Source organism: Hyperolius riggenbachi, chromosome 8 (assembly GCF_040937935.1).
Source record: "Hyperolius riggenbachi isolate aHypRig1 chromosome 8, aHypRig1.pri, whole genome shotgun sequence".
In the NCBI taxonomy this organism is placed as follows: domain Eukaryota; kingdom Metazoa; phylum Chordata; class Amphibia; order Anura; family Hyperoliidae; genus Hyperolius; species Hyperolius riggenbachi.
Window position 1 is genome coordinate 267,383,244 of NC_090653.1, and position 24,769 is coordinate 267,408,012.

Consider the following 24,769-nt stretch of genomic DNA (forward strand, 5'->3'; position numbering starts at 1 on the left):
CCAGTAGCAGTAACAGCCACTGATTAGCAGCAGCCACTGTGCTAGTAGCAGTAACAGCCACTGATTAGCAGCTGCCACTGTGCCAGCAAAAGTAACAGCCACTGATTAGCAGCAACCACTGTGCCAGCAGCAGTAACAGCCACTGATTAGCAGCTGCCACTGTGCCAGCAGCAGTAACAGCCACTGATTATCAGCTTCCACTATGCCAGTAAGGCCTTATGCACACTACATGCGATTACGATTTTTTTTTTTTATACAATCCGATTTTTTTTTTTGATTTTTTTTTAATTGGAATCAAAAATCGGATTGTATCAAAAACCCGGAATCGCATATAGAGTGCAAGAGGCACTCTATATTAGCAGCTACCATTGTGGGACTGATTAGCAGCTACCATTGTGGGAACTGCACAGGGCATATAGGTTATTTTTTCTTGGAAATGTTTTTTTTTATTTTTCAAAATGCCACAGGCATAGTGTACCTAGCAGCAATCAGCAAAAATTGTGTTTCATTTCTCTGGCCTGGCTCGCTAGCACTCTCAAGAACGGCGATATGGCCCTTTGCCTAAAAGGTTTGGACACCCCTATTTTTAAGGATACTTAACATCAAAGTACAGGATTGGTCCCGGCTGCGCTGCCTTCGGTGTATGAGCACAGCCATACTGCGCAGTAACACAGTCGGGCCATGAACAGGAAGAGGATCCTGGGTGGCAGCAAAAGGGTCCTGGACATCGGGGAAGCCTCTGGAGCATCCACAGGCTTCCCCCTAGTGAGGAAAGTATGTAACTTTTTTCTTTGAAGCCCCTTGCACAGCGTCACACTGCCTCGCACCTCGGTACTCTTTCAATGGAGACTTGCACAGTTCCCGTGATGCGAAATATCCAAGTTGCCACAATGCGGACAGAAAGACTGTAATGCATTACCGCATGATCCGTGCCTACCTCATAGATTATGCTGTAATGCAAGTCAATGGGCAACGCATGCAGGCAGTGTGCACAAAGGAAGGGCAGTGCATTGCATGCACAGACTGATTGGAACCCTGGTGGCCAGCAGGAAGTATGACACTAGCCTTGAGGAGAGGGGGGCAGGCCTATGCATATGACTCTGTTGCCATACTGTTGTACAGGGTCATATGAAGCCCAATTTCTATGGTTGCGGTTCGAATCGCGAACATCCAGTGTAAGACCGGCCTTACACGGGTTCTGGGGGGGTTGAAAATAAAAAATACACCTACCTGGGGCTTCTACCAGCCTCATGCAGTTGTAATTGTAGGGTGGCATCAACTCTAAAAAAAAGAAAGGTTGACTGTATAGGAATCCTAAAGGATGAGGGTGGGAACTCAATGGTGGATGACCAAGGTAAGGCAGAGTTATTAAATGCTTTCTTTGCTTCTGTCTTCACAAAGGAAACAGCACTGTTGCAAATTACAGAGGCAGAAGAGTCTCAATCTTCTAACTGTAATATTAAATACTTAACGCAGGAAGAAGTAAAGGCAAGACTAAATAAATTAAAAATAGACAAGGCACCTGGCCCGGATGGCCTGCATCCTCGGGTCCTAAGAGAATTAAGTTCAGTTATAGCTAAGCCCCTTTATCTTATCTTTTGTGACTCTCTTGCAACTAGCAGAGTCCCAGTGGATTGGCGTACAGCCCACGTTTTCCCATTATTTAAGAAGGGCAAAAAATCTGAACCAGGAAATTATAGACCTGTAAGCTTAACATCAGTTGTATGCAAACTATTTGAGGGGTTACTAAGAGATACTATACATGACTTCATAGTAGAAAATAATCTTATTTCTCAGCATCAACATGGGTTTACTAAAGACAGGTCCTGTTTGACTAACATGCTCAGCTTTTATGAGGTAGTGAATGCTAATATGGATATTGGGAATGCTGTAGATGTGATATACTTGGACTTTGCAAAGGCCTTCGACACTGTTCCCCACAGAAGTCTGGTGCAAAAGTTGAGGATGCAAGGACTGGGGAAGAGTTTGTGTGCTTGGATGGGGAACTGGCTAATGGACAGAAAACAAAGAGTTGTGGTCAATGGATCGTACTCAAAATGGGAGACTGTTAGCAGTGGGGTCCCACAGGGGTCTGTACTGGGTCCAGTGCTCTTCAATTTATTTATTAATGACCTAGTAGATGCAGTAGTGAGCAATGTTGCTATTTTTGCAGATGATACAAAATTGTGCAGAATCATCAACTCTCAGGAAGATAGTGTCATATTGCAACAGGATCTGGATAGGATGGCTATATGGGCACATACATGGCAGATGAAATTCAATGTTGACAAATGTAAAGTCATGCATTTTGGTCGTACCAATGGTCTAGCACCATACAAAATAAATGGGATACAGTTGGGAACATCAAACTTGGAGAAGGACTTAGGAGTACTCATCGACAACAAGTTAAATAATCATACTCAATGCCAAGCCGCTGCAGCTAAAGCGAACAAAATTTTGGGATGCATTAAAAGGGAAATAAAAACTCGAAATGCTAGCATAATATTGCCCCTGTTTAACTCTCTAGTAAGGCCACATCTGGAATATGGAATTCAGTTCTGGGCACCACATTACAAAAAAGATATTGCAGTTTTAGAGCAGGTGCAGAGACGAGCTACAAAATTGATACGTGGGATGGAAGGTCTCGCTTACCAAGAAAGGTTAGATAAACTGGGTTTATTTAGTCTAGAGAAAAGACGCCTTAGAGGAGATCTAATTAACATGTATAAATACATCAGAGGGCAATATAATAGCTTGGCGGATGAGCTTTTTGTCCCTAGGCCTTCTCAAAGGACTAGAGGACATGAGCTGCGCATGGAGGAAAAACGTTTTAGCCATTTATTTAGGAAAGGGTTCTTTACAGTAAGAGTGATTAAGATGTGGAATGCATTGCCACAGGAAGTCGTTATGGCAAACTCTATACCTGCATTTAAGGGGGGCTTAGATGCTTTCCTTGCGTTGAAAGACATCCATGGCTACAATTACTAGGTTATGCCTAATGATGTTGATCCAGGGATTTTATCTGATTGCCATCTGGAGTCAGGAAGGAATTTTTCCCTTTTGGGGCTAATTGGACCATGCCTTGTGGGGGGTTTTTCGCCTTCCTCTGGATCAACAGGGATATGTGAGGGAGCAGGCTGGAGTTGTACTTTGTACTGGTTGAACTCGATGGACGTATGTCTTTTTTCAACCAAAATAACTATGTAACTATGTAATGTCCCACGCCGTCCTTCAACGTTCCCCGCCGCCGCTCCTGGTCTAATTCGGCATCTGAGCCAACTGTGGCTGCGCGTCCGTGCGTGTGCTCGCTCCCGCGCGCGTCATCATGAGCTTATGGCGCAGTATATGAAAACCTCATACTGTGCCTGCGCAGTAAGCTCCCAATGACGCGCGGGAGCGAGCACTATTCGTCTTGTTAGACGAATATCAGTCCGGGACCAGCGGCGGGGAACCGAAGATCGTAGGAGGACATTGCAGGACATGACAGCTGCAGGGGGTCCGTAGAAGCCCCAGGTAAGTGTCCGTTTTTATTTTCAACCTCCCCCAGAAGGTTACAGGTGTACTTTAGGGTGGCCGTAAACACGTAGATTGCCACTCAATGGCCTCAATTTCATAAGCTTTATCAAACACTTTATCAAACCTTTGATAATTTACCTTGTGGGTAAAATCTAATTTTGAATTCACTAAGGTGTTATATACTTATCGAATGTTTTATCGATAAAACCTTCAATGAATCTATAACACCTTAGTGAATTCAAAATTAGATCTTACCCATGAGGTAATTTATCAAACGTTTGATAAAGTGTTTGATAAAGCTTAGTGAATTGAGGCCAATGTGGGAAGCAGATCAATCCCTCTCTGATTTTTAATCTGATCCAATGTTCTCCCCAGGCTCTTTTAGCTGGGTGCTCCACCCGGCTAGTTTTGATGAGCACCCGGCTAGTTTTGATGAGCAGCCGGCTGTCATCGGCTCAACTCCACCTCTGCTGTAAGCAGAAATGTGCAGAGAAGCACCGGCCCTGCATTCTTTCATCTCGCCCCACCCGGCTACTTTTTCATGCCACCCGGCTACTTTTTCATGCCACCCGGCTACTTTTTCATGCCACCCGGCTACTTTTTCATGCCACCCGGCTGGAAAAAAATTCTGGGGAGAAGAGAGAGATTGAATCCCCTCATACACGGCACACAGATTTTCAGTAGATTTCACCATGTAATCTGTTGAAAATCTATCTACCACTCGATACAGTGCCCTGTTATGGGCCGTAGCATTGCATTGTTCGATACAGTGCCACGCTATGGGTCATCAATATACCACCGCCTCCCTGCCACGTTCAATCATCCAATCATCTGAAATTATTTATGTAGTTGTAATTTTGATCGATTTATATTGAAAATCAATCAAAATAACGATTGATGTGGCTGGCTGCGTTGTAGATTTCCGGCTTTACAGAGGACATCCAGCTCCTTGAGGACGTTCCTGATTTTGTTCTAGTTATGTTCAGGCCTACAGATACATTCAAAAAGTTTTTTGTTTAATAATGCTGTATCCTGATGACTTCATTGCTCTATCCCCAGAGAATTATACTGGTAATAGGCTACTGGGAGGGATAGATGCCGTGGCCTCTTGTCATCTCTTAATTGGAAACAAAGCTACGCATCCCATGGTCCCTAAGGAAGGAAATTGAACAAGGCAAGCTCTGAATGAATTCAGGCTGATTAGTGTAAATTCTTGTGGAACTTTGAACTTTTTTAGATTGAAAAAAAATGTCTGTAGTTTTCCTTGCTGCAGCTGTACACATATCCATGCAGGGCTAAGAACACACCACAATATTATATCCTGTCCACAGAGCTCACCACTTACATCCAGTGACCTACAAAGTCCCCCGTCCTCCTGTAGACACATGCGTTTAACAGTAATGCAGGGATGATGGGAAATGTATGGGAAATGCATTTATTGCTCTTAATTTGTGTAATATGGTCACACCTGACTGATACTTCCAGCAGCTGAATCCATAAATGACAGGAAGCCAGCTGTACTGCAGTGACAAGAACTTTTCAGCCCATGAAATTCAGTCAGGCTATTGAGGTAGAAGGGAAGTAAGTGGTTCGGAGGAAAATAAAAGCCAATAAATTCAGAGCGTGTCGAACAACAGGAAGTACACTTCAAGGAAATCTTAAAATGGGTAAAAAAAAGATGAGACCCACCCACCTGGGCACCTTCCAGTCGTGTAGCTACCACACTCACACCAGACAGTCAGCATACTGTATATCCTTGAACATACTGTAAGTCAACTCCAAAATTTGACCCTCTTAAAGAAAACCTGTACTGAGAGAAACCTCCCCTGGGGGTACTCACCTGGGGTGGGGGAATCCTTCGGATCCTATTGAGGCTTACCCCGTCCTCCACGGCGGCAGAGATAAAGTTCCCCGAACAGCAGGGTTGTAAGTATTTACCTTCCCGGCTCCAGCACAGGCGCAGTATCGGCTCTCCGCCTCGGAGATAGGCGGAAATAGCCGATCACTGTCGGGCCGCTCTACTGCGCAGGCGCAAGTCGCCTTCGCAGTAGAGCGGACCCGACGGAGATCAGCTATTTTCGCCTATCTCTGTGCGGAAAGCCACAACAGCGCCCCCTCTGGAGCCAGGAAAGGTAAATAAATCAGCGCTTATCAGCCTTGTCAAGGGAGGATTCTGGGACACTTCGGGGGGAGCCAGTGCTGGACTGCAGCTACAGGGGAGGGGGAAGCCTCATTGGGACCCGGAGGCTTCCCCCTCCCGAGGTGAGGACCCCCCAGGGGAGCTGTTTTTTGTTACAGGGTCTCTTTAAGCTGGAATTTTTTATTGACTCAAGTATAAGTCTACCCAGCAAAATTAATCACTGCACTGGGGACCAGGAAGGGTTAATGACTTCACTACAGTATAACATCCATCAACCTCTTCTGTCCCATAAATGCAGCCAATACCTCCTCCAGGCCCTCCAAGTGCTGCAATTATTCACTCCCCTTCACTAAAGGAATGTCACTATTAGTACACACATTTCTCAGTGTACTCGTTGCTCAGGACTACATTTTTATACTTATAGTTGAGTATTTACAGTAGTTATCCCTTGTGGGCACGGATGGGAGGAGTCAGGACTCATAGCAGTTGTCCAGAGTATGACCCAGATTCAGGCAGTTGGATTTGACCAAAGTTTAAAAGATTCACTTTAAGAAAAAAAGACACTGACCTGACTTTAGATCTGTAGATATTTAGCCTCCAGTATAATCTCAAAAATAGCTACGCAGCATAACTGCCTGGACATTATAACAATAAGGAATTTTAGGTTGGTTCCCACTTGCACCACATCTTGTGTGGCCAGCGGGAGCGGACAGTGTAGTGTTCCCTTTGATGGTCCGCTGTGGTCTGGCTGGAGCCCGGGGCAGATGCGTTACCCCCATAAGCTATAAGTGGGAACGCATCCAGCTGCCTGTGTTTACAGCGTTCTGCACAGAAGTGCGGTCTGCTTATCACAACAGATCTCATGGGTCCATAGCAGTGTGAACGGCTACTATTTATAAAATAGGATCTATTCACTGGCACTTTTGCAATGAGCAGAGAATGGACAAAAAATGTCCGTTCTCAGCTCAAGTGGGAACACAGCCTTATGGCCCACATGTAAATCAATACAATAACAGACTGGATGATAAGACCTATCTCCATTGAAGATACAATAGATGGCAGAGCCATGCGAGGCCAGTCATGACAAAGTGCAGCACAAGATGATTCCACTGATCAAACACAACATTTGCCGTCACCCACAGGAGCTGTTTCAGCCACTCTTTGGATTTGCCAGCAATTCTTATGCTGGATACACACCATGCGTTTCCGCGTCGAATGCGTCCGTCGATACGCGTCGATTCGATTATTTCCGAGCATTTCCAAACGCATTTCGATGATTTTTAGGTCGATTGCCATGTAAAGTATGGCAAATCGACCTAACGATCCATCGAAGCTTGAATCGGACATGTCGGAAATAATCGAATCGATGCGTATCGACGGACGCATCGAACGCGGAAACGCAAGGTGTGTTACCAGCATAAGGCTAATGAAAGTGAACCCACAGGAGCGATTACCCACATCGCAATTGCGGGTCCTACCGAATTATTACACTCTTACACTCCAATACAAAGTGTAGGGTCGCTGCAAAATCGCTTTTTTAATTGCTGTACAAAACCACTGCAGCGATTTTACAACCCAGAACAAAATAAAATAAAATACAATTTAAAAAAATTGCAAATTGCAATTGCTATAAAATAAATTCACTAGCATTCAATTAAAGAGAACCCGAGGTGGTTCTTGTGGGAGTGGTGGACAGATGGGACACAGAGGCATGTCCCCTGCCTCATGACATGTTTCTGTATCCTCACACCGCCGCTCTTTGACCCCCTACTGCCGCGATATAGCCCCCCGAGATTAGCAACAATATTAGTCACTAACAAAGAACAGTGGTTCCCTCAATTACCACACCACTCCATAAATAATCAATATTCATCATCTTTATTCAAAACAATACTAAAAACACTTAAAAACACATCTTAGACGCCATGTAAATACAATATATATCTGTGCATGATAATATAACAAACTCCACAATATACAAATTCATATGCAGTGGAGAACAGTATAGAAAAGTATGTTCCCCCTGCCAGTCAAGGACATAATAAATACGGAAAAATAAATATATATAGGCAGCATCAGCAAAAAGTGCAAAAACGTGAGTATAACCACTGAGGTACAGTAGGTGAAGAAGTAGGAAGATGAGCATAAAGTGCAAAGTGCAAGAGGAACTGGCGTGGACACGGCGCCAGTAAAGAAGGTGCAAAGGAATAAAGTGACGAGTGCAGGACAACAGCGAGCAAACGAACGCAGTGAGCAAGGGTGATGCTTACCAAAGAAGAGATATGTGGAGCATAAAGGGCATGGCATCCAAGCACTGCCACTGTTTGGACGCCATGGCCTTTATGCTCCACATATCTCTTCTTTGGTAAGCATCAGCCTTGCTCACTGCGTTCGTTTGCTCGCTGTTGTCCTGCACTCATTGTTATAATTTAAGTAGGCCTCAGTTATTTGGACTGAGTTAGTCAAAAAGGCTTGAGGAACAGACCTGCCCTTTAAGGGGATTTTCTCTTAGAGAGAAAATCTGCAGTTCTGTCAGCAGAACTAGAACATACCAAGAAGCTGTTCTATGGACAAGGCCACAGGTCTCCCTGACCTGTGCATGTACGCCACTAGAACAATAAACATCAGCCATATTTATTAAACACCACATTCTTGTATGTATGTCAAAAGCCGCATTGAATATTAATCGAGTAGGTGTGTATGATGACACCACGAGTGGGTCCACCAATAGTCTGATCTAGGGGATGGCGAAGATGATGTCATATTTAACTCTTTCCTAGTCGGTATTAAAAGGCGAGTGAGCTATGGGAGCTCACTCTGCTTCTTACTTTCACACTAGCTCGCAATGCTGACTGGGACTTCTAAGTATGTTCATTCCTCTCTGTAATCTGATATAATGTATGCTGTACATAGGTAGTTGTGATGAAACGCGGAAAAGCCGCTGTCTCTCAAGGCGAGGCGGCTGTTTCCGCGTCCAGCATGGCGTCACAACGCGGAAAAAACGCCGCATGCCGCTTAGGCAGAGCGGGGGAATCCGCATTGGAGGCGGCTCCCGCACTCAGTTCACTGGATACATTGCAAGACAGTACTGGTGTGGCTGGGACTGATAGTCCACCAAGATTCAGACTTACACGCGCGCGAGCACAGAGGCAGAGTTTAAATAGCTGTTAGAAGGGAGTCGGCTGACCAGCTGGGTCAGCTGACAAATTCCACTGCTCCCATTGGACCAGCAATTAGGGAGGTCCTGGAAAGGTCCTAGAGTATATATACTGCTGGTTGTTCACTTGCTCTTTGTCTGGCGTGCGATCACACACGTGGGAGCACCCAGATCCGTAGTCAGATCCGCAAGTGTGCCGGGACCAGCTGGAGCTGTAATCCTACACTTAGCTAGATTCTGTTGATAGCTAAAGTACTAGTTTGATTGTGATTATCTGTTATGACTTTTGCCTGCCTTGACTACCCTTCTGAACTCTGATCTTGTACCTCGTTATTTCTGATACTCTGTTGCCGAACCCCGGCTCGCTCCTAGACTCTGTTTCTGCCTCCTGATTTTGTACCCCGATATATCTGATACCCCGTTGCCGAACCCTGCCTGTACTTTGACTCTGCCTTTGTCTGCTGATCTTGTACTTTATCTGTCTGTGTGTTTACGACCTGGCTTGTCCGACCTCGAGAACCGACCTTACCGTTAGAGGCGGTTCCTCGCTCTGTTAGCGATCCTTCCTCCTGAGGGTCACTTTCAGATATACCTTCCTACTGTCAGTCTGACTCCTCCCGTCTTGGAGAGCTCAGGTCTGCGGAAGGAATCTGTGCAGTACTCCTTGCTGCATTGAGGCCTTGTCCTCTAAGTGTTACAGTTACACCAAACACTACACTCTACTCAGGTGAACAGAGGTTAGTTTGTATATCGGATTATCGGTGAGACTGCAGATCACTTATAATCTGGTATATATCTGTATTTCCGGTGATACTGCAGATCACCGGTAATCAGATACTCTCTGCGCCCACCGATCGTTACAGTAGTCTAGTGTAACGTAGGTTAGAAAGAAGGTACCTGATTGACTTCAGCAGGAAGTTTAATCAAGAAGCTTGTAATGCAACATGAATATTGGCGTGGCTAGGATATGATGAACTGTATCTATCTGTATTTCTGTTTCCTGAATAAACTCCGTAAACATTGAAAAAGCCTGAGAAAAGTCTATCTCCTGCTTGCTGTGTTGAGAGTCAAGTTATCTCACAGTCTGTGAGACGCAACTATAAGAAGTTGATGGTGTCGAAGCAAGGTGATTTAGAACAGTTTCTAACACTCATTACTTCATTCCTTTGCACCTTCTTTACTGGCAGTGTCCACGCCAGTTCCTCTTGCACTTTGCACTTTATGCTCATCTTCCTACTTCTTCACCTACTGTACCTCAGTGGTTATACTCACGTTTTTGCACTTTTTTTTTACCTCCAATTTGCTGATGCTGCCTATATATATTTATTTTTCCGTATTTATTATGTCCTTGACTGGCAGGGGGAACATACGTTTCTATACTGTTCTCCACTGCATATGAATTTGTATATTGTGGAGTTTGTTATATTATCATGCACAGATATATATTGTATTTACATGGCGTCTAAGATGTGTTTTTAAGTGTTTTTAGTATTTTTTTGAATAAAGATGATGAATATTGATTATTTATGGAGTGGTGTGGTAATTGAGGGAACCACTGTTCTTTGTTAGCTGCTATATTATATATGTTCAGTTCCTTTCTGCACACTCATAGTACATTACTGTGACATTACATTGAGTGGTAGATGGTGCTTGCCCTTTTCTTTGTGTTTGACAATATTGGTCGCTATCTCTGAGGTAAACACAGGGGAGAGGAATTCCCTGTTCAAAACGCCCGCCCTCAGTTCCTGCAGGGTTTCCAGAGCTGCCATTGGGCAGCTCTCTCTCCCTGGCCGCCCTCCTGCCGCTCCCCCGCCTCCCTGCACGCTGGATCAGAGAGACACTGGCCCATACGCAATTCACTTTTTCTCCCGAGTTTTCTCCTAAGTGATATTTTTAAACTTGTCAATAAAATTGCTTTTAAGCCACCAGAACGCAAGAAAATACTCACAATAATTTGGATAGTACTTTTTCACCAACGTTTGGTAATTTTTTAGTTGAAAAGTACTGGAAAGTTATTTTAAATCAAAGATTAAAAATTACCTCCTAGGAGAAAACTCAGGTGAAAAAGTGAATTGCATATGGCCCACAGTCTCTCTTTGCAGCGTAGACCTAGAGGTCACGAAAGTGAAGGTGGGCCAGTGTGGCCCACGGGAGCGGAGTTTTTTTCCGGCTACCTGATCCGCTCAGCCTTCTGGATCAGGTAGCCTTTTTTTTTTCATTTATTGAGTCCACCTCGGGCTCTCTTTAATCACTTCAAAAACGCTGGAAATTGCTCTGAAAAACGCAACAAAAAGCTCTAGCAATTGCGATTTCCAGTGGGCCCCAGCCCTTAAAGGGAACCTAAACTGAGAGGCATATAGATGTTTCCTTTTAAACAATACCAGTTGCCTGGCAGTCCTGCTGAACTCTTTAGCTGCAGTAGTGGCAGGATCACAGACCTGAAACAAACATGCAGCTAATCCAGTCTGACTCCAGTCAGGGCACCTGATCTGCATGCTTGTTCAGGAACTGTGGATAAAAGTATTAGGAGACACAGGATCAGCAGGAGAGTCAGGCAACTGGTATTATTTTAAAAGGAAAAATCCATATCCTTCTCAGTTTAGGTTCCCTTTAAAGAATACCCAAGGCAGTGTGGTGGGGCGGCAGGACCTACCTCTGTGTCCCCCCCCACCGCCGCGCTATAACCCCCCGAAATTGGCCAGCAATGATTTTCACTATTTCGGAGGTTAAGGGAGGAGAGAGGTATTCCCTGCTTGAATGCCCACTAGGAGTGTTCCTGCATGCTTCCCCCAGCTGCCATTGGACATCTGTGTCTCTCCCTGGCCACGCCCCCTGCCGCTCCCTCACCTCCCTGCATGCTGCTCTGTGTGAGAGCAGCTTCTTCCAGCGTCGTAACTCCAGGGGTCACTAAACCAAAAGTGAGGGAATGCAGGCCAAGGGAGCGGCGGGGATTGCGGCTACCTGATCCGCCCAGCCCCCCAAAACAGGCAGCATTGGTTTTCTTTAATGTGTCCCCAACTCGGGTTCACTTTAAAACCAGTGACGGTGAAGGGAAAACATGACTATGGTACAATGTTTCCACTGGAAGCCGCGGCCGTTTCCGATTCAGCCGCAACTCCCGCTCTGCTGCGTAGCCGCATCACAAGTTGCTAAGCATGGCTATATAGTGATTCGGCTGGAGAGAAATCTGCAGCGTGCTGTCCAGATTTGCACTGAAGTACGACCTGGATAGGAAGGCACCAGAAAGATAGGCAGCGTTTCCCCGTGCAGCTCGCAAGCTGGGAAACACAGCAAATTTGTATATAGTGGAAACGGGCCCTTAAAGAAGGTCAATCAGATTACAAAAAAAAAAAACTCAGGCTTGCGTGCAAATTTAATACACACTGTATGCAGATTGGAATTAAGCCAATGTAAATCAACAGGAAGTGCATTTGATTGGCCCAATTCCAAGATGTATACCATCTGAATTAAATCTGCGGGCAGCCCAGAATTACAGTACAATCCCTTGATAGTAAATTCCAAGGGACCAGAAAAAGTACAGTATATACTCACATATAATCCGACCTGCATATAAGCCGAGGTACCCACTTTTCATTCAGAAACCAGGAAAAAATAATTGACTAGCGTATAAGCCCGCTCTCCAGTATAGCTCTTCACAGTAGTCAGATGTACCCCCAGTACAAGTCAGGCCCACTCCACAGTAGCCAGATGTGCCCCAAGGATGATACAGCTGTGTCTCAAGATGCCACTAGATGGTGACATAGATAAGAGACACAGTGATTGCCACAGGGGAAGAATCCCTGATCATTGCACAGCTGACATGTTGCTTACACTCTCCCCTCCACAAGCCAGGGGATACAGGTAGTCTTGAGCAGTGCACTCTGCACACCATGTTGCAGGGAATGGAGGGCACAGACACAGAAGGGAGCCAGATGGCAAGAGCAGGATCACTAGTGCATGATCCTTACACTCCGCTGCCAGTAACAAAACCTGCTCCACTATCTGTTCTGGTCCACTGACTCGCATAGAAGCCAAGGGGTAACTTTTAAAGTGAACCCAAGGTGAGCGTGATATGGAGGCTGCCATATTTATTTTCTTTTAAACAATACTAGTTGCCTGGCAGTCCTGCTGATTTATTTGGCTGCAGTAGTGAACTGAATTACATCAGAAACAAGCATGCGGCATCAATTATGACAATATTGTCAAAAACACCTGATCTGCTGCATGCTTGTTCAGGGTCTATGGTTGAAAGTATTAGAGGCAGAGGATCAGCAGGGCAGCCAGGCAACTGGTATTGTTTAAAAGGAAATAAATATGTCAGCCTCCATATTATTCTCACATCGGGTTACCTTTAAGCATCTTTTTTGTGCTGAACAATTAGGCTTATACATGAGTATATAAGGTAGTTTACTATACCAGAACTGGACATACAGTACATTGTAAATTTATACAGACGTTTGCTAGGAGCTGAGGACTGAGTTTACTATAGCCAGAGGTTTACTCTAAAGAGATTCTACTGTATCAGCATGACCATCGCTCTAGTTACAGCACCTGTCAAGGACCGGAATGTATTAGAAAATGAGTTCTCAATAAGTCCATGAAGGTAAATATGCTGAAAGAAAAAAAAATGGGCAAGAGAATAATGGATCTGATGGCTTGTCAAAGGCTGTGGGCCATAAGGTGCCCACTAACGGCAGGGCTGTGGAGTCGGTACAAAAATCACCCGACTTCGACTCCTCAGTTTATGAAACCACCGACTCTGACTCCACCTCCATGTATTCAAAATTGCTCCGACTCCACAGCCCTGATTAACGGTACAATTTTTTTTCATCAGATGCGCTCTTTCAATGCCCTCTTTACGACCTAATTGTACAGAAAACTGTGCAGTGTGCTTAGATAATTGTTGTAAAACGATTCCATGGTCGATTGGAACTGAAAATTGAATTGACCCAAAAGTTGGATTTTATGCTCGTATCTAAAGACAGAAAATGCTCTAATTGACCAGTTTATGGAAACAATAACAAAACACTGCACAATAAGGCAAGGGCTACACAGAAAACAGCAGTGCCCATCAGTTATACAATAAAACACATGCAGATCATTATGATTTCCCAACAATCTTATGCCACAAGTGCACATAAAGCTACTGCAAGGCCAGTGCACGGTCTCCCTCACAGCACAGTGCATGGGAGGGACTCATGACAGCGTCCAGCTGCCACAGGGCCTCCTGCTTTTTATAGACCAGTTTCTATACACAGAAATAAATTATGCATATGATAGATGATGTAGCTGAGTGCACAGGTGATGGCAGAGCGGCTTCATGACAGCGCCTGCTGATACTTGTAGTTCCCCAACAGCTACAGAAACTAAATGCAGCACCTATTGATAAATGGTGTGGTATATATAGGAACTGGCGGTGTTCAGTCACTGCGGTGCCTCCCAGACAGTAAATACATAGCTCCCTACTGTCGCTCTTCTGGAGGGACGGTGCCTCTTTGGAAACTCAGTCCCTGTCCCTCTTTCTTCCTCATTTGTCACTCTTTCAGGACGCATGTACTGATTTGTGTAAATACATATTACCATCAATTGAATGTATATATTTCTTATTTTCAAATATTAAAATGAAGAAAAAATGAATGATGATAGAAAGGACCAGTGTGATTTGAATGATAAAACTAAATTTTTTTGGCTCTGAAGTAATATGCATGGCAAGGGGTGCGGTGGGGGTGTGGTTAGAGGTGTGGCAGGGGTGTGTTTTAAAGTGACCTTCTTTCTTATCTCACTAAGTTGGAAGGTATGAATAAATATGATGACATATGTTGTACATAATGGCACAGGGTTTGGCAGTGCACCTTATAGAACACATACGAGAATAGATGGTGTCCGCATATGGACTGGCAGTGATCTGGAGTGCAGCCAGTGTAGATGATGACATAGGTCTATTAGTTCCCACCAATGAGCGCAGGATTATTCACCAGGCAACCTATGCAGGTGTTTGGGGTCTAGTGGGTGTCAAGCGGCCCACCTTAGGGCCCCTTCAGATCACAAATGCGGATGGCCACACGTGCGGAACGCGTGCGGACCGTAACGCGTACGAACGCACGCCATCCGCGTTTGTGTGCGTTGCGTGGCTGATCCCATCACTGAAAAGTGAATGGGACAGCCGCGCATTTTGACAAAATCTGTGTGCAGCATGTGTTCCCGGACCGCACAGGTCTGGAACGCATGCAGTGTGAACATCAGACAGTGCACTCTATGCACTGTCCGATGTCGTGCGTGTCGGCCTCCTGCACGTGTTTCCAAAACGCGTCTGGAAACGCGTGCAGTCTGAACGGGCTCTAACCCCTTCTTTGACCTCACTAATTCAGCTTACCAGAAGAACCACAAGGGGGGTCATTACATCTTAATCCATCTCTGCCACCTATTGCTTCGTATTACTATTTAAATGGTGTGTAGATGATGCCATGTCCAGTAGCCCATCCACAATATATCATATGTGAGATCACAACGCCCACTGACACATGAGGATGTGTGCTCTTGCAGAATATGTACAATTATTATTGGAGGTAAGGGGCCTGGCATTTCCTACTGCACACATTTTGGATATATAAAATAAGTATGCTAATGATTGTTATAAGGGCTGAAACTTCCCAGTGCAGCTAAGTCCCATATAGAATATGTATGAAAATGGGTACTATGGGTAATGGCAGTTGACAGTTACGGAAAAACCCCTATAGAACATGTATAATGATTATTGGTGGTAAGGGGTATGGCAGTTCCTACTGCAAGAATTCCTAATAAAGAATATGTATGCTGATGTGTGGTATAGGGCCTGGCACTTAACAGTACAGGGAGACCCCCTATAAAATATGTATGGTAGTAGATGGGTATAGAGGCTGGCAGATAAAAGTGCAGGGAAATACCGTATAGAATAGGTATGATAATAATAGTAGATAGATAATAGATAATAATAATGATGATCATGGTTATTGTAGAGAGTGGCAGTTCTCAGTGTAGGGAAGCCCCATATAGAATATGTATGATTGTGGGTACTATGGGGAATGGCAGTAGACAGTTATGGAGAATCCCCTATAGAATATGTATTGGTGGTAAGGAGCCTGGCAGTTCCTACTGCAAGAATTTCCAATATAGAATATGTATGCTGATGGGTGGTATAGGGGCTGGCGGATACCACTTCAGGGATGCCCTATACATACTATATATGATTATGGTGACAAAAGGTATAGGGCTGTAGTGAAACAGGACATTTATAAAATAAATATGTTGTAGACACAGTGCAGGTAATGCATGGTGGTGGATAGAGCACCGCATATCTATATATGATCATGATGGGTGGCACACAGTGACTTGCAGAGCCACATATACAGTGGTGATGGCTGGCATGGTGATGGGAAGTGCCCAGTACATTATACGTAGAATGAAGATGGCTGGTGTAACAGCTCACAGTTCTAGTGCAGGGAGGCCCAAACTATTACACGATGATGCTGGATGGTACAGAGGACATATATAATATACATGATAATCATCCACATATAGTATACATGCTGAGAGATGGCATACACACTGGCAGTTTCCCATATATACATTATATATGATTATAACTAATAACGCGCTATAAGGGCTGACAATGTCCCATGCAAAACCAATACGTGTGACAATGGACGGAACAGGGACTGGCAGTACCCAGATGATGGTGGGTGGTACAGAAGACATATATAATATACATGATGATCAGCCGCATATAATACACATGCTGACAGATGGCATAGAGACTTGCAGTTTCCCATATGCTTTATATATGATTACGTTAATGGAAGTTATAAGGGCTGACAATGTCCCATGTAAAACCGTACACGTGACAATGGGCGGAACAGGGGCTGGGAGTACCCCATGTAATATATTTGATGATGGGTGCTATGTGGGTTTGCAATGACATATATAAATATGTGCAAAATGTTAGCAATGAGCAGTATGCATAATACAAATCATGATAAAACATGTTAAAGGGACTTATAATTTATTATAGCGCCAACATCTTCTGTAGCGATGTACATAGCAAGAAAAAAAAAGTGGGGAGTATCACTAACAAAAAGTGGTTTGCATAGATCATTGTTTTATCGTATAAAAAAAAAGTGGCAAGCTTTGCAGGGACTGGAATTATAATGGGTGGTACAGGAGCTGGCAGTGCCCCCTGCATATGATAATGAATGGTAAGGAGAATGGCAGTGCCCACATATATAATAGTTGAAATAAAGGCTGTCAGTGCCCATAGTATAATGAATGGTTACAGATGGTATAGAGACTGGCAGTGCCCCTATAATAACATATGAGGGGTGGTATTGATAGATGATGATGTATGCAGAGGGTGATGGCTGCCCCCCGGGCCTCTGTCGCCCCCTGCTGCCGGTGGTACTCACTGTCAGGCCGGTGCCCAGCACAATGACATCGTACTCCTCATCCATGCTGCTGTGCCCGGGGGTGGCGGCTCTCCTCTCCGCTCCTCTCCTCTCTCAGCTCCGATGAAATGGACCAAAGATGGCTGACAGCAGCACCGCCCTGTCACCCTCCGCGACGACAAGTAGTCCCTGGCAGCGGCCCGCAGACCCAGCAGCCGGGGGCTAGGCAGGGAGGGGGGAGCGGCGTGTGTGGCGGGGGGTGACGGCTTCCTGGGGGTCGGGGGGGATCCGTGCGGATTCCGAGAGCTGAGAGGTGTGGGAGAGGTGGCTCAGCTCTGTCACGGAGGATGGACGGGGTGGGTGACCTTGGTGATGAGGCCGGAGAGCTGGATCCTTCCGCGCTGCATCATCTGCCCGGAGGAGGGAGATGCTCCACACGGCTGTGTATTATCCTATCCATCTACACTGCTCCTTATACAGGGGCGTAGCAATAGGGGGTGCAGAGGTAGCGACCGCATCGGGGCCCTTGGGCCAGTGGGGCCCCGAAGGGCCCTCCCTCAACTACAGTATTAGCTCTCTATTGGTCATGTGCTCATAATAATCACTTCTATAGACACTTTAGTGGGATAGTGGTAATCATTAACAAACTGTTCCCCATCCCCTTATTGCACCTCTGACACTGTAGTTGCCCTTGGCAGGTTTTGGTACTCGGTATCAATTGTTATATATAGAGTGCCTGGGGGGCCCCATTGTAAAACTTGCATCGGGGCCCAAAGCTCCTTAGCTACACCACTGTCCTTATATCCTGTATACTGTCATTCCCTCCACACAACTCCATACTTTATCCTATACACTGACTCCACACAGCTCTACACATTATCCTATACATCATAACTCCCAACTGTCCCTTTTTCGAAGGGACAGTCCCTTTTTGGGAGCCCTGTCCCTCTGTGCCTATTTCCTCCTCATTTGTCCCTCTTTCAGGACTTTGTCCCTCTTCTTTCTATGTAGATATATATATTTCTCTACTAAAAATGTGTTTGATTGAATCTAAACTTTATTCCAATCCTTTCAATTGATACATTACTTAATTTTAAGTTGTTATAATAAATAAAATTGAACCAGGATAGAAAGGACCACTGTGGTTTGAATTCTAAAACATATTTTTCTCATGAAATCTTTATGGTATGCGTGACTAGGGTTGTGACGGGGGCGTGATTAGGGGTGTGGTTTAAGTGTCCCTCTTTCTCATCTCAAAAAGTTGGGAGGTATGCTATACGCTGACCCCACACAGCTCCACACATTATCCTATACGCTGACTCCACACAGCTCTATACATTATCCTATACATTCACTCCACACAGCTCCATACATTATCCTATACACAGCTCCATACATTATCCTATGCACTGACTCCACACAGCTTCATACACCATCCTATACACTGACTCCACACAGCTCTACACATTATCCTATACGCTGACCCCACACAGCTCCATACATTATCCTATACACTGACTCCACACAGCTCTATACATTATCCTATACATTCACTCCACACAGCTCCATACATTATCCTATACACTGACTCCACACAGCTCCATACATTATCCCATACACTGACTCCACATTGCTCCATACATTATCCTATACTGACTCCACACACCTCCATACATTATCCTATACACTGACTCCACACAGCTCCATACATTATCCCATACACTGACTCCACATAGCTCCATACATTATCCTATACTGACTCCATACAGTTCCATACATTATCCTATACACTGACTCCACACACCTCCATACATTATCCTATACTGACTCCACACAGCTCCATACATTATCCTATACTGACTCCACATATCTTCATACATTATCCTATACACTGACTCCACACAGCTCCATACATTATCCTGTACACTGACTCCACACAGCTCCATACATTATCCTATACATTCCCTCCACACAGCTCCATACATTATCCTATACATTCCCTCCACACAGCTCCATACATTATCCTATACTGACTCCACACAGTTCCATACATTATCCTATACTGACTCCACATAGCTCCATACATTATCCTATACTGACTCCACATAGCTCCATACATTATCCTATACACTGACTCCACACAGCTCCATACATTATCCTATACACTGACTCCACACAGTTCCATACATTATCCTATACACTGACTCCACACACCTCCATACATTATCCTATACACTGACTCCACACAGCTCTATACGTTATCCCATACACTGACTCCACACAGTTCCATACATTATCCTATACACTGACTCCACACACCTCCATACATTATCCTATACACTGACTCCACACAGCTTCATACTTTATCCTATACACTGACTCCACACAGCTCCATCCATTATCCTATACACTGACTCCACACAGCTCCATACATTATCCTATATACTGACTCCACACAGCTCCATACATTATCCTATACTGACTCCACACACCTCCATACATTATCCTATACACTGACTCCACACAGCTCCATACATTATCCTATACACTGACTCCACACAGCTCCATACATTATCCTATACTACTGACTCCACACACCTCCATACATTATCCTATACACTGACTCCACACAGTTCCATACATTATCCTATACACTGACTCCACACACCTCCATACATTATCCTATACTGACTCCACACAGCTCTATACATTATCCTATACACTGACTCCACACAGCTCCATACATTATCCTATACTGACTCCACACAGCTCCATACATTATCCTATACACTGACTATACATAGCTCCACACATTATCCTATACACTGACTCCACACACCTCCATACATTATCCTATACACTGACTCCACACAGCTTCATACTTTATCCTATACACTGACTCTACACAGCTCCATCCATTATCCTATACACTGACTCCACACAGCTCCATACATTATCCTATACACTGACTCCACACAGCTCCATACATTATCCTATACTGACTCCACACACCTCCATACATTATCCTATACACTGACTCCACACAGCTCCATACATTATCCTATACTACTGACTCCACACACCTCCATACATTATCCTATACACTGACTCCACACAGTTCCATACATTATCCTATACACTGACTCCACACACCTCCATACATTATCCTATACACTGACTCCACATAGCTCCACACATTATCCTATACACTGACTCCACACAGCTCCATACATTATCCTATACTGACTCCACACAGCTCTATACATTATCCTATACACTGACTCCACATAGCTCCATACATTATCCTATACACTGACTCCACACAGCTCCATACATTATCCTATACACTGACTCCACACAGCTTCATACTTTATCCTATACACTGACTCCACACAGCTCCATCCATTATCCTATACACTGACTATACATAGCTCCACACATTATCCTATACACTGACTCCACACACCTCCATACATTATCCTATACACTGACTCCACACAGCTTCATACGTTATCCTATACACTGACTCCACACAGCTCCATCCATTATCCTATACACTGACTCCACACAGCTCCATACATTATCCTATACACTGACTCCACACAGCTCCATACATTATCCTATATTGACTCCACACACCTCCATACATTATCCTATACACTGACTCCACACAGCTCCATACATTATCCTATACACTGACTCCACACAGCTCCATACATTATCCTATACTACTGACTCCACACACCTCCATACATTATCCTATACACTGACTCCACACAGTTCCATACATTATCCTATACACTGACTCCACACACCTCCATACATTATCCTATACACTGACTCCACATAGCTCCACACATTATCCTATACACTGACTCCACACAGCTCCATACATTATCCTATACTGACTCCACACAGCTCTATACATTATCCTATACACTGACTCCACATAGCTCCATACATTATCCTATACACTGACTCCACACAGCTCCATACATTATCCTATACTGACTCCACACAGCTCCATACATTATCCTATACACTGACTATACATAGCTCCACACATTATCCTATACACTGACTCCACACAGCTCCATACATTATCCTATACTGACTCCACACAGCTCTATACATTATCCTATACACTGACTCCACATAGCTCCATACATTATCCTATACACTGACTCCACACAGCTCTATACATTATCCTATACTGACTCCACATATCTCCATACATTATCCTATACACTGACTCCACACAGCTCCATACATTATCCTATACACAGACTCCACATAGCTCCATACATTATCCTATACTGACTCCACACACCTCCATACATTATCCTATACTGACCCCACACAGCTCCATACATTATCCTATACATTCCCTCCACACAGCTCCATACATTATTCTATACTGACTCCGCACAGCTCCATACATTATCCTATACTGACCCCACACAGCTCCATACATTATCCTATACTGACCCCACACAGCTCCATACATTATCCTATACTGACCCCACACAGCTCCATACATTATCCTATACATTCCCTCCACACAGCTCCATACATTATCATATACTGACTCCACACAGCTCCATACATTATCCTATACTGACTCCACATATCTCCATACATTATCCTATACACTGACTCCACACAGCTCCATACATTATCCTTTACTGACTCCACACAGTTCCACACATTATCCTATACTGACTCCACATATCTCCATACATTATCCTATACTGACCCCACACAGCTCCATACATTATCCTATACTGACCCCACACAGCTCCATACAGTATCCTATACTGACCCCACACAGCTCCATACATTATCCTATACATTCCCTCCACACAGCTCCATACATTATCCTATACTGACTCCACACAGCTCCATACATTATCCTATACTGACTCCACATATCTCCATACATTATCCTATACACTGACTCCACACAGCTCCATACATTATCCTGTACACTGACTCCACACAGCTCCATACATTATCCTATACTGACTCCACACAGCTCCATACATTATCCTATACACTGACTATACATAGCTCCACACATTATCCTATACACTGACTCCACACAGCTCCATACATTATCCTATACTGACTCCACACAGCTCTATACATTATCCTATACACTGACTCCACACACCTCCATACATTATCCTATACACTGACTCCACACAGCTCCATACATTATCCTATACACTTACTCCACACAGCTCTATACATTATCCTATACACTGACTCCACACACCTCCATACATTATCCTATACACTGACTCCACACAGCTCCATACATTATCCTATACTGACTCCACACAGCTCTATACATTATCCTATACACTGACTCCACATAGCTCCATACATTATCCTATACACTGTCTCAACACAGCTCCATACATTATCCTATACTGACTCCACACAGTTCCATACATTATCCTATACTGACTCCACATATCTCCATACATTATCCTATACACTGACTCCACACAGCTCCATACATTATCCTATACACTGACTCCACATAGCTCCATACATTATCCTATACTGACTCCACACACCTCCATGCATTATCCTATACTGACCGCACACAGCTCCATGCATTATCCTATACATTCCCTCCACACAGCTCCATACATTATCCTATACTGACTCCACACAGCTCCATACATTATCCTATACTGACCCCACACAGCTCCATACATTATCCTATACTGACCCCACACAGCTCCATACATTATCCTATACTGATCCCACACAGCTCCATACATTATCCTATACATTCCCTCCACACAGCTCCATACATTATCCTATACTGACTCCACACAGCTCCATACATTATCCTATACTGACTCCACATATCTCCATACATTATCGTATACACTGACTCCACACAGCTCCATACATTATCCTTTACTGACTCCACACAGTTCCACACATTATCCTATACTGACTCCACATATCTCCATACATTATCCTATACTGACCCCACACAGCTCCATACATTATCCTATACTGACCCCACACAGCTCCATACATTATCCTATACATTCCCTCCACACAGCTCCATACATTATCCTATACTGACTCCACACAGCTCCATACATTATCCTATACTGACTCCACATATCTCCATACATTATCCTATACACTGACTCCACACAGCTCCATACATTATCCTGTACACTGACTCCACACAGCTCCATACATTATCCTATACTGACTCCACACAGCTCCACACATTATCCTAAACGCTGACACCACACAACTCTATTCATTATCCTATACATTCAATCCACACAGCTCCATACATTATCCTATACTGACCCCACACACCTCCATACATTATCCTATACTGACTCCACACAGCTCCATACATTATCCTATACTAGTTACATAGTTACATAGTTATTTTGGTTGAAAAAAGACATACGTCCATCGAGCTCAACCAGTATAAAGTACAACACCAGCCTGCTCCCTCACATATCCCTGTTGATCCAGAGGAAGGCGAAAAAACCCTTACAAAGCATGGTCCAATTAGCCCCTAAAGGGAAAAATTCCTTCCCGACTCCAGATGGCAATCAGATAAAATCCCTGGATCAACATCATTAGGCATTACCTAGTAATTGTAGCCATGGATGTCTTTCAACGCAAGGAAAGCATCTAAGCCCCCTTTAAATGCAGGTATAGCGTTTGCCATAACGACTTCCTGTGGCAATGCATTCTACATCTTAATCAATCTTACTGTAAGGAACGCTTTCCTAAATAAATGGTTAAAACGTTTTTCCTCCATGCGCAGATCATGTTCTCTAGTCCTTTGAGAAGGCCTAGGGACAAAAAGCTCATCCGCCAAGGTATTATATTGCCCTCTGATGTATTTATACATGTTAATTAGATCCCCTCTAAGGCGTCTTTTCTCTAGACTAAATAAACCCAGTTTATCTAACCTTTCTCGATAAGTGAGACCTTCCATCCCACGCATCAATTTTGTTGCTCGTCTCTGCACCTGCTCTAAAACTGCAATATCTTTTTTGTAATGTGGTGCCCAGAACTGAATTCCATATTCCAGATGTGGCCTTACTAGAGAGTTAAACAGGGGCAATATTATGCTAGCATCTCGAGTTTTTATTTCCCTTTTAATGCATCCCAAAATTTTGTTAGCTTTAGCTGCAGCTGCTTGGCATTGAGTACGATTATTTAACTTGTTGTCAATGAGTACTCCTAAGTCCTTCTCCAAGTTTGATGTCCCCAACTGTATCCCATTTATTTTGTATGGTGCTAGACCATTAGTACGTCCAAAATGCATGACCTTACATTTGTCAACATTGAATTTCATCTGCCATGTATGTGCCCATATAGCCATCCTATCCAGATCCTGTTGCAATATGACACTATCTTCCTGAGAGTTGATGATTCTGCACAATTTTGTATCATCTGCAAAAATAGCAACATTGCTCACTACTGCATCTACTAGGTCATTAATAAATAAATTGAAGAGCACTGGACCCAGAACAG

At 44.1% G+C, this 24,769-nt stretch overlaps 1 protein-coding gene across 1 annotated transcript in view; it reads right to left on the reverse strand.

Moving 5' to 3' along the window:
• Window positions 1–17,546, reverse strand: part of GDI1 (GDP dissociation inhibitor 1) — a 65,328-nt gene extending 47,782 nt beyond the window's left edge. The window contains exon 1 of the mRNA XM_068248812.1: window positions 17,252–17,546. Within this exon, the coding sequence (XP_068104913.1) occupies window positions 17,252–17,296 (45 nt within the window). The 5' untranslated portion in view covers window positions 17,297–17,546. The remainder of the gene's footprint in view (window positions 1–17,251) is intronic.
• Between the last annotated feature and the right edge of the window lie 7,223 nt (window positions 17,547–24,769).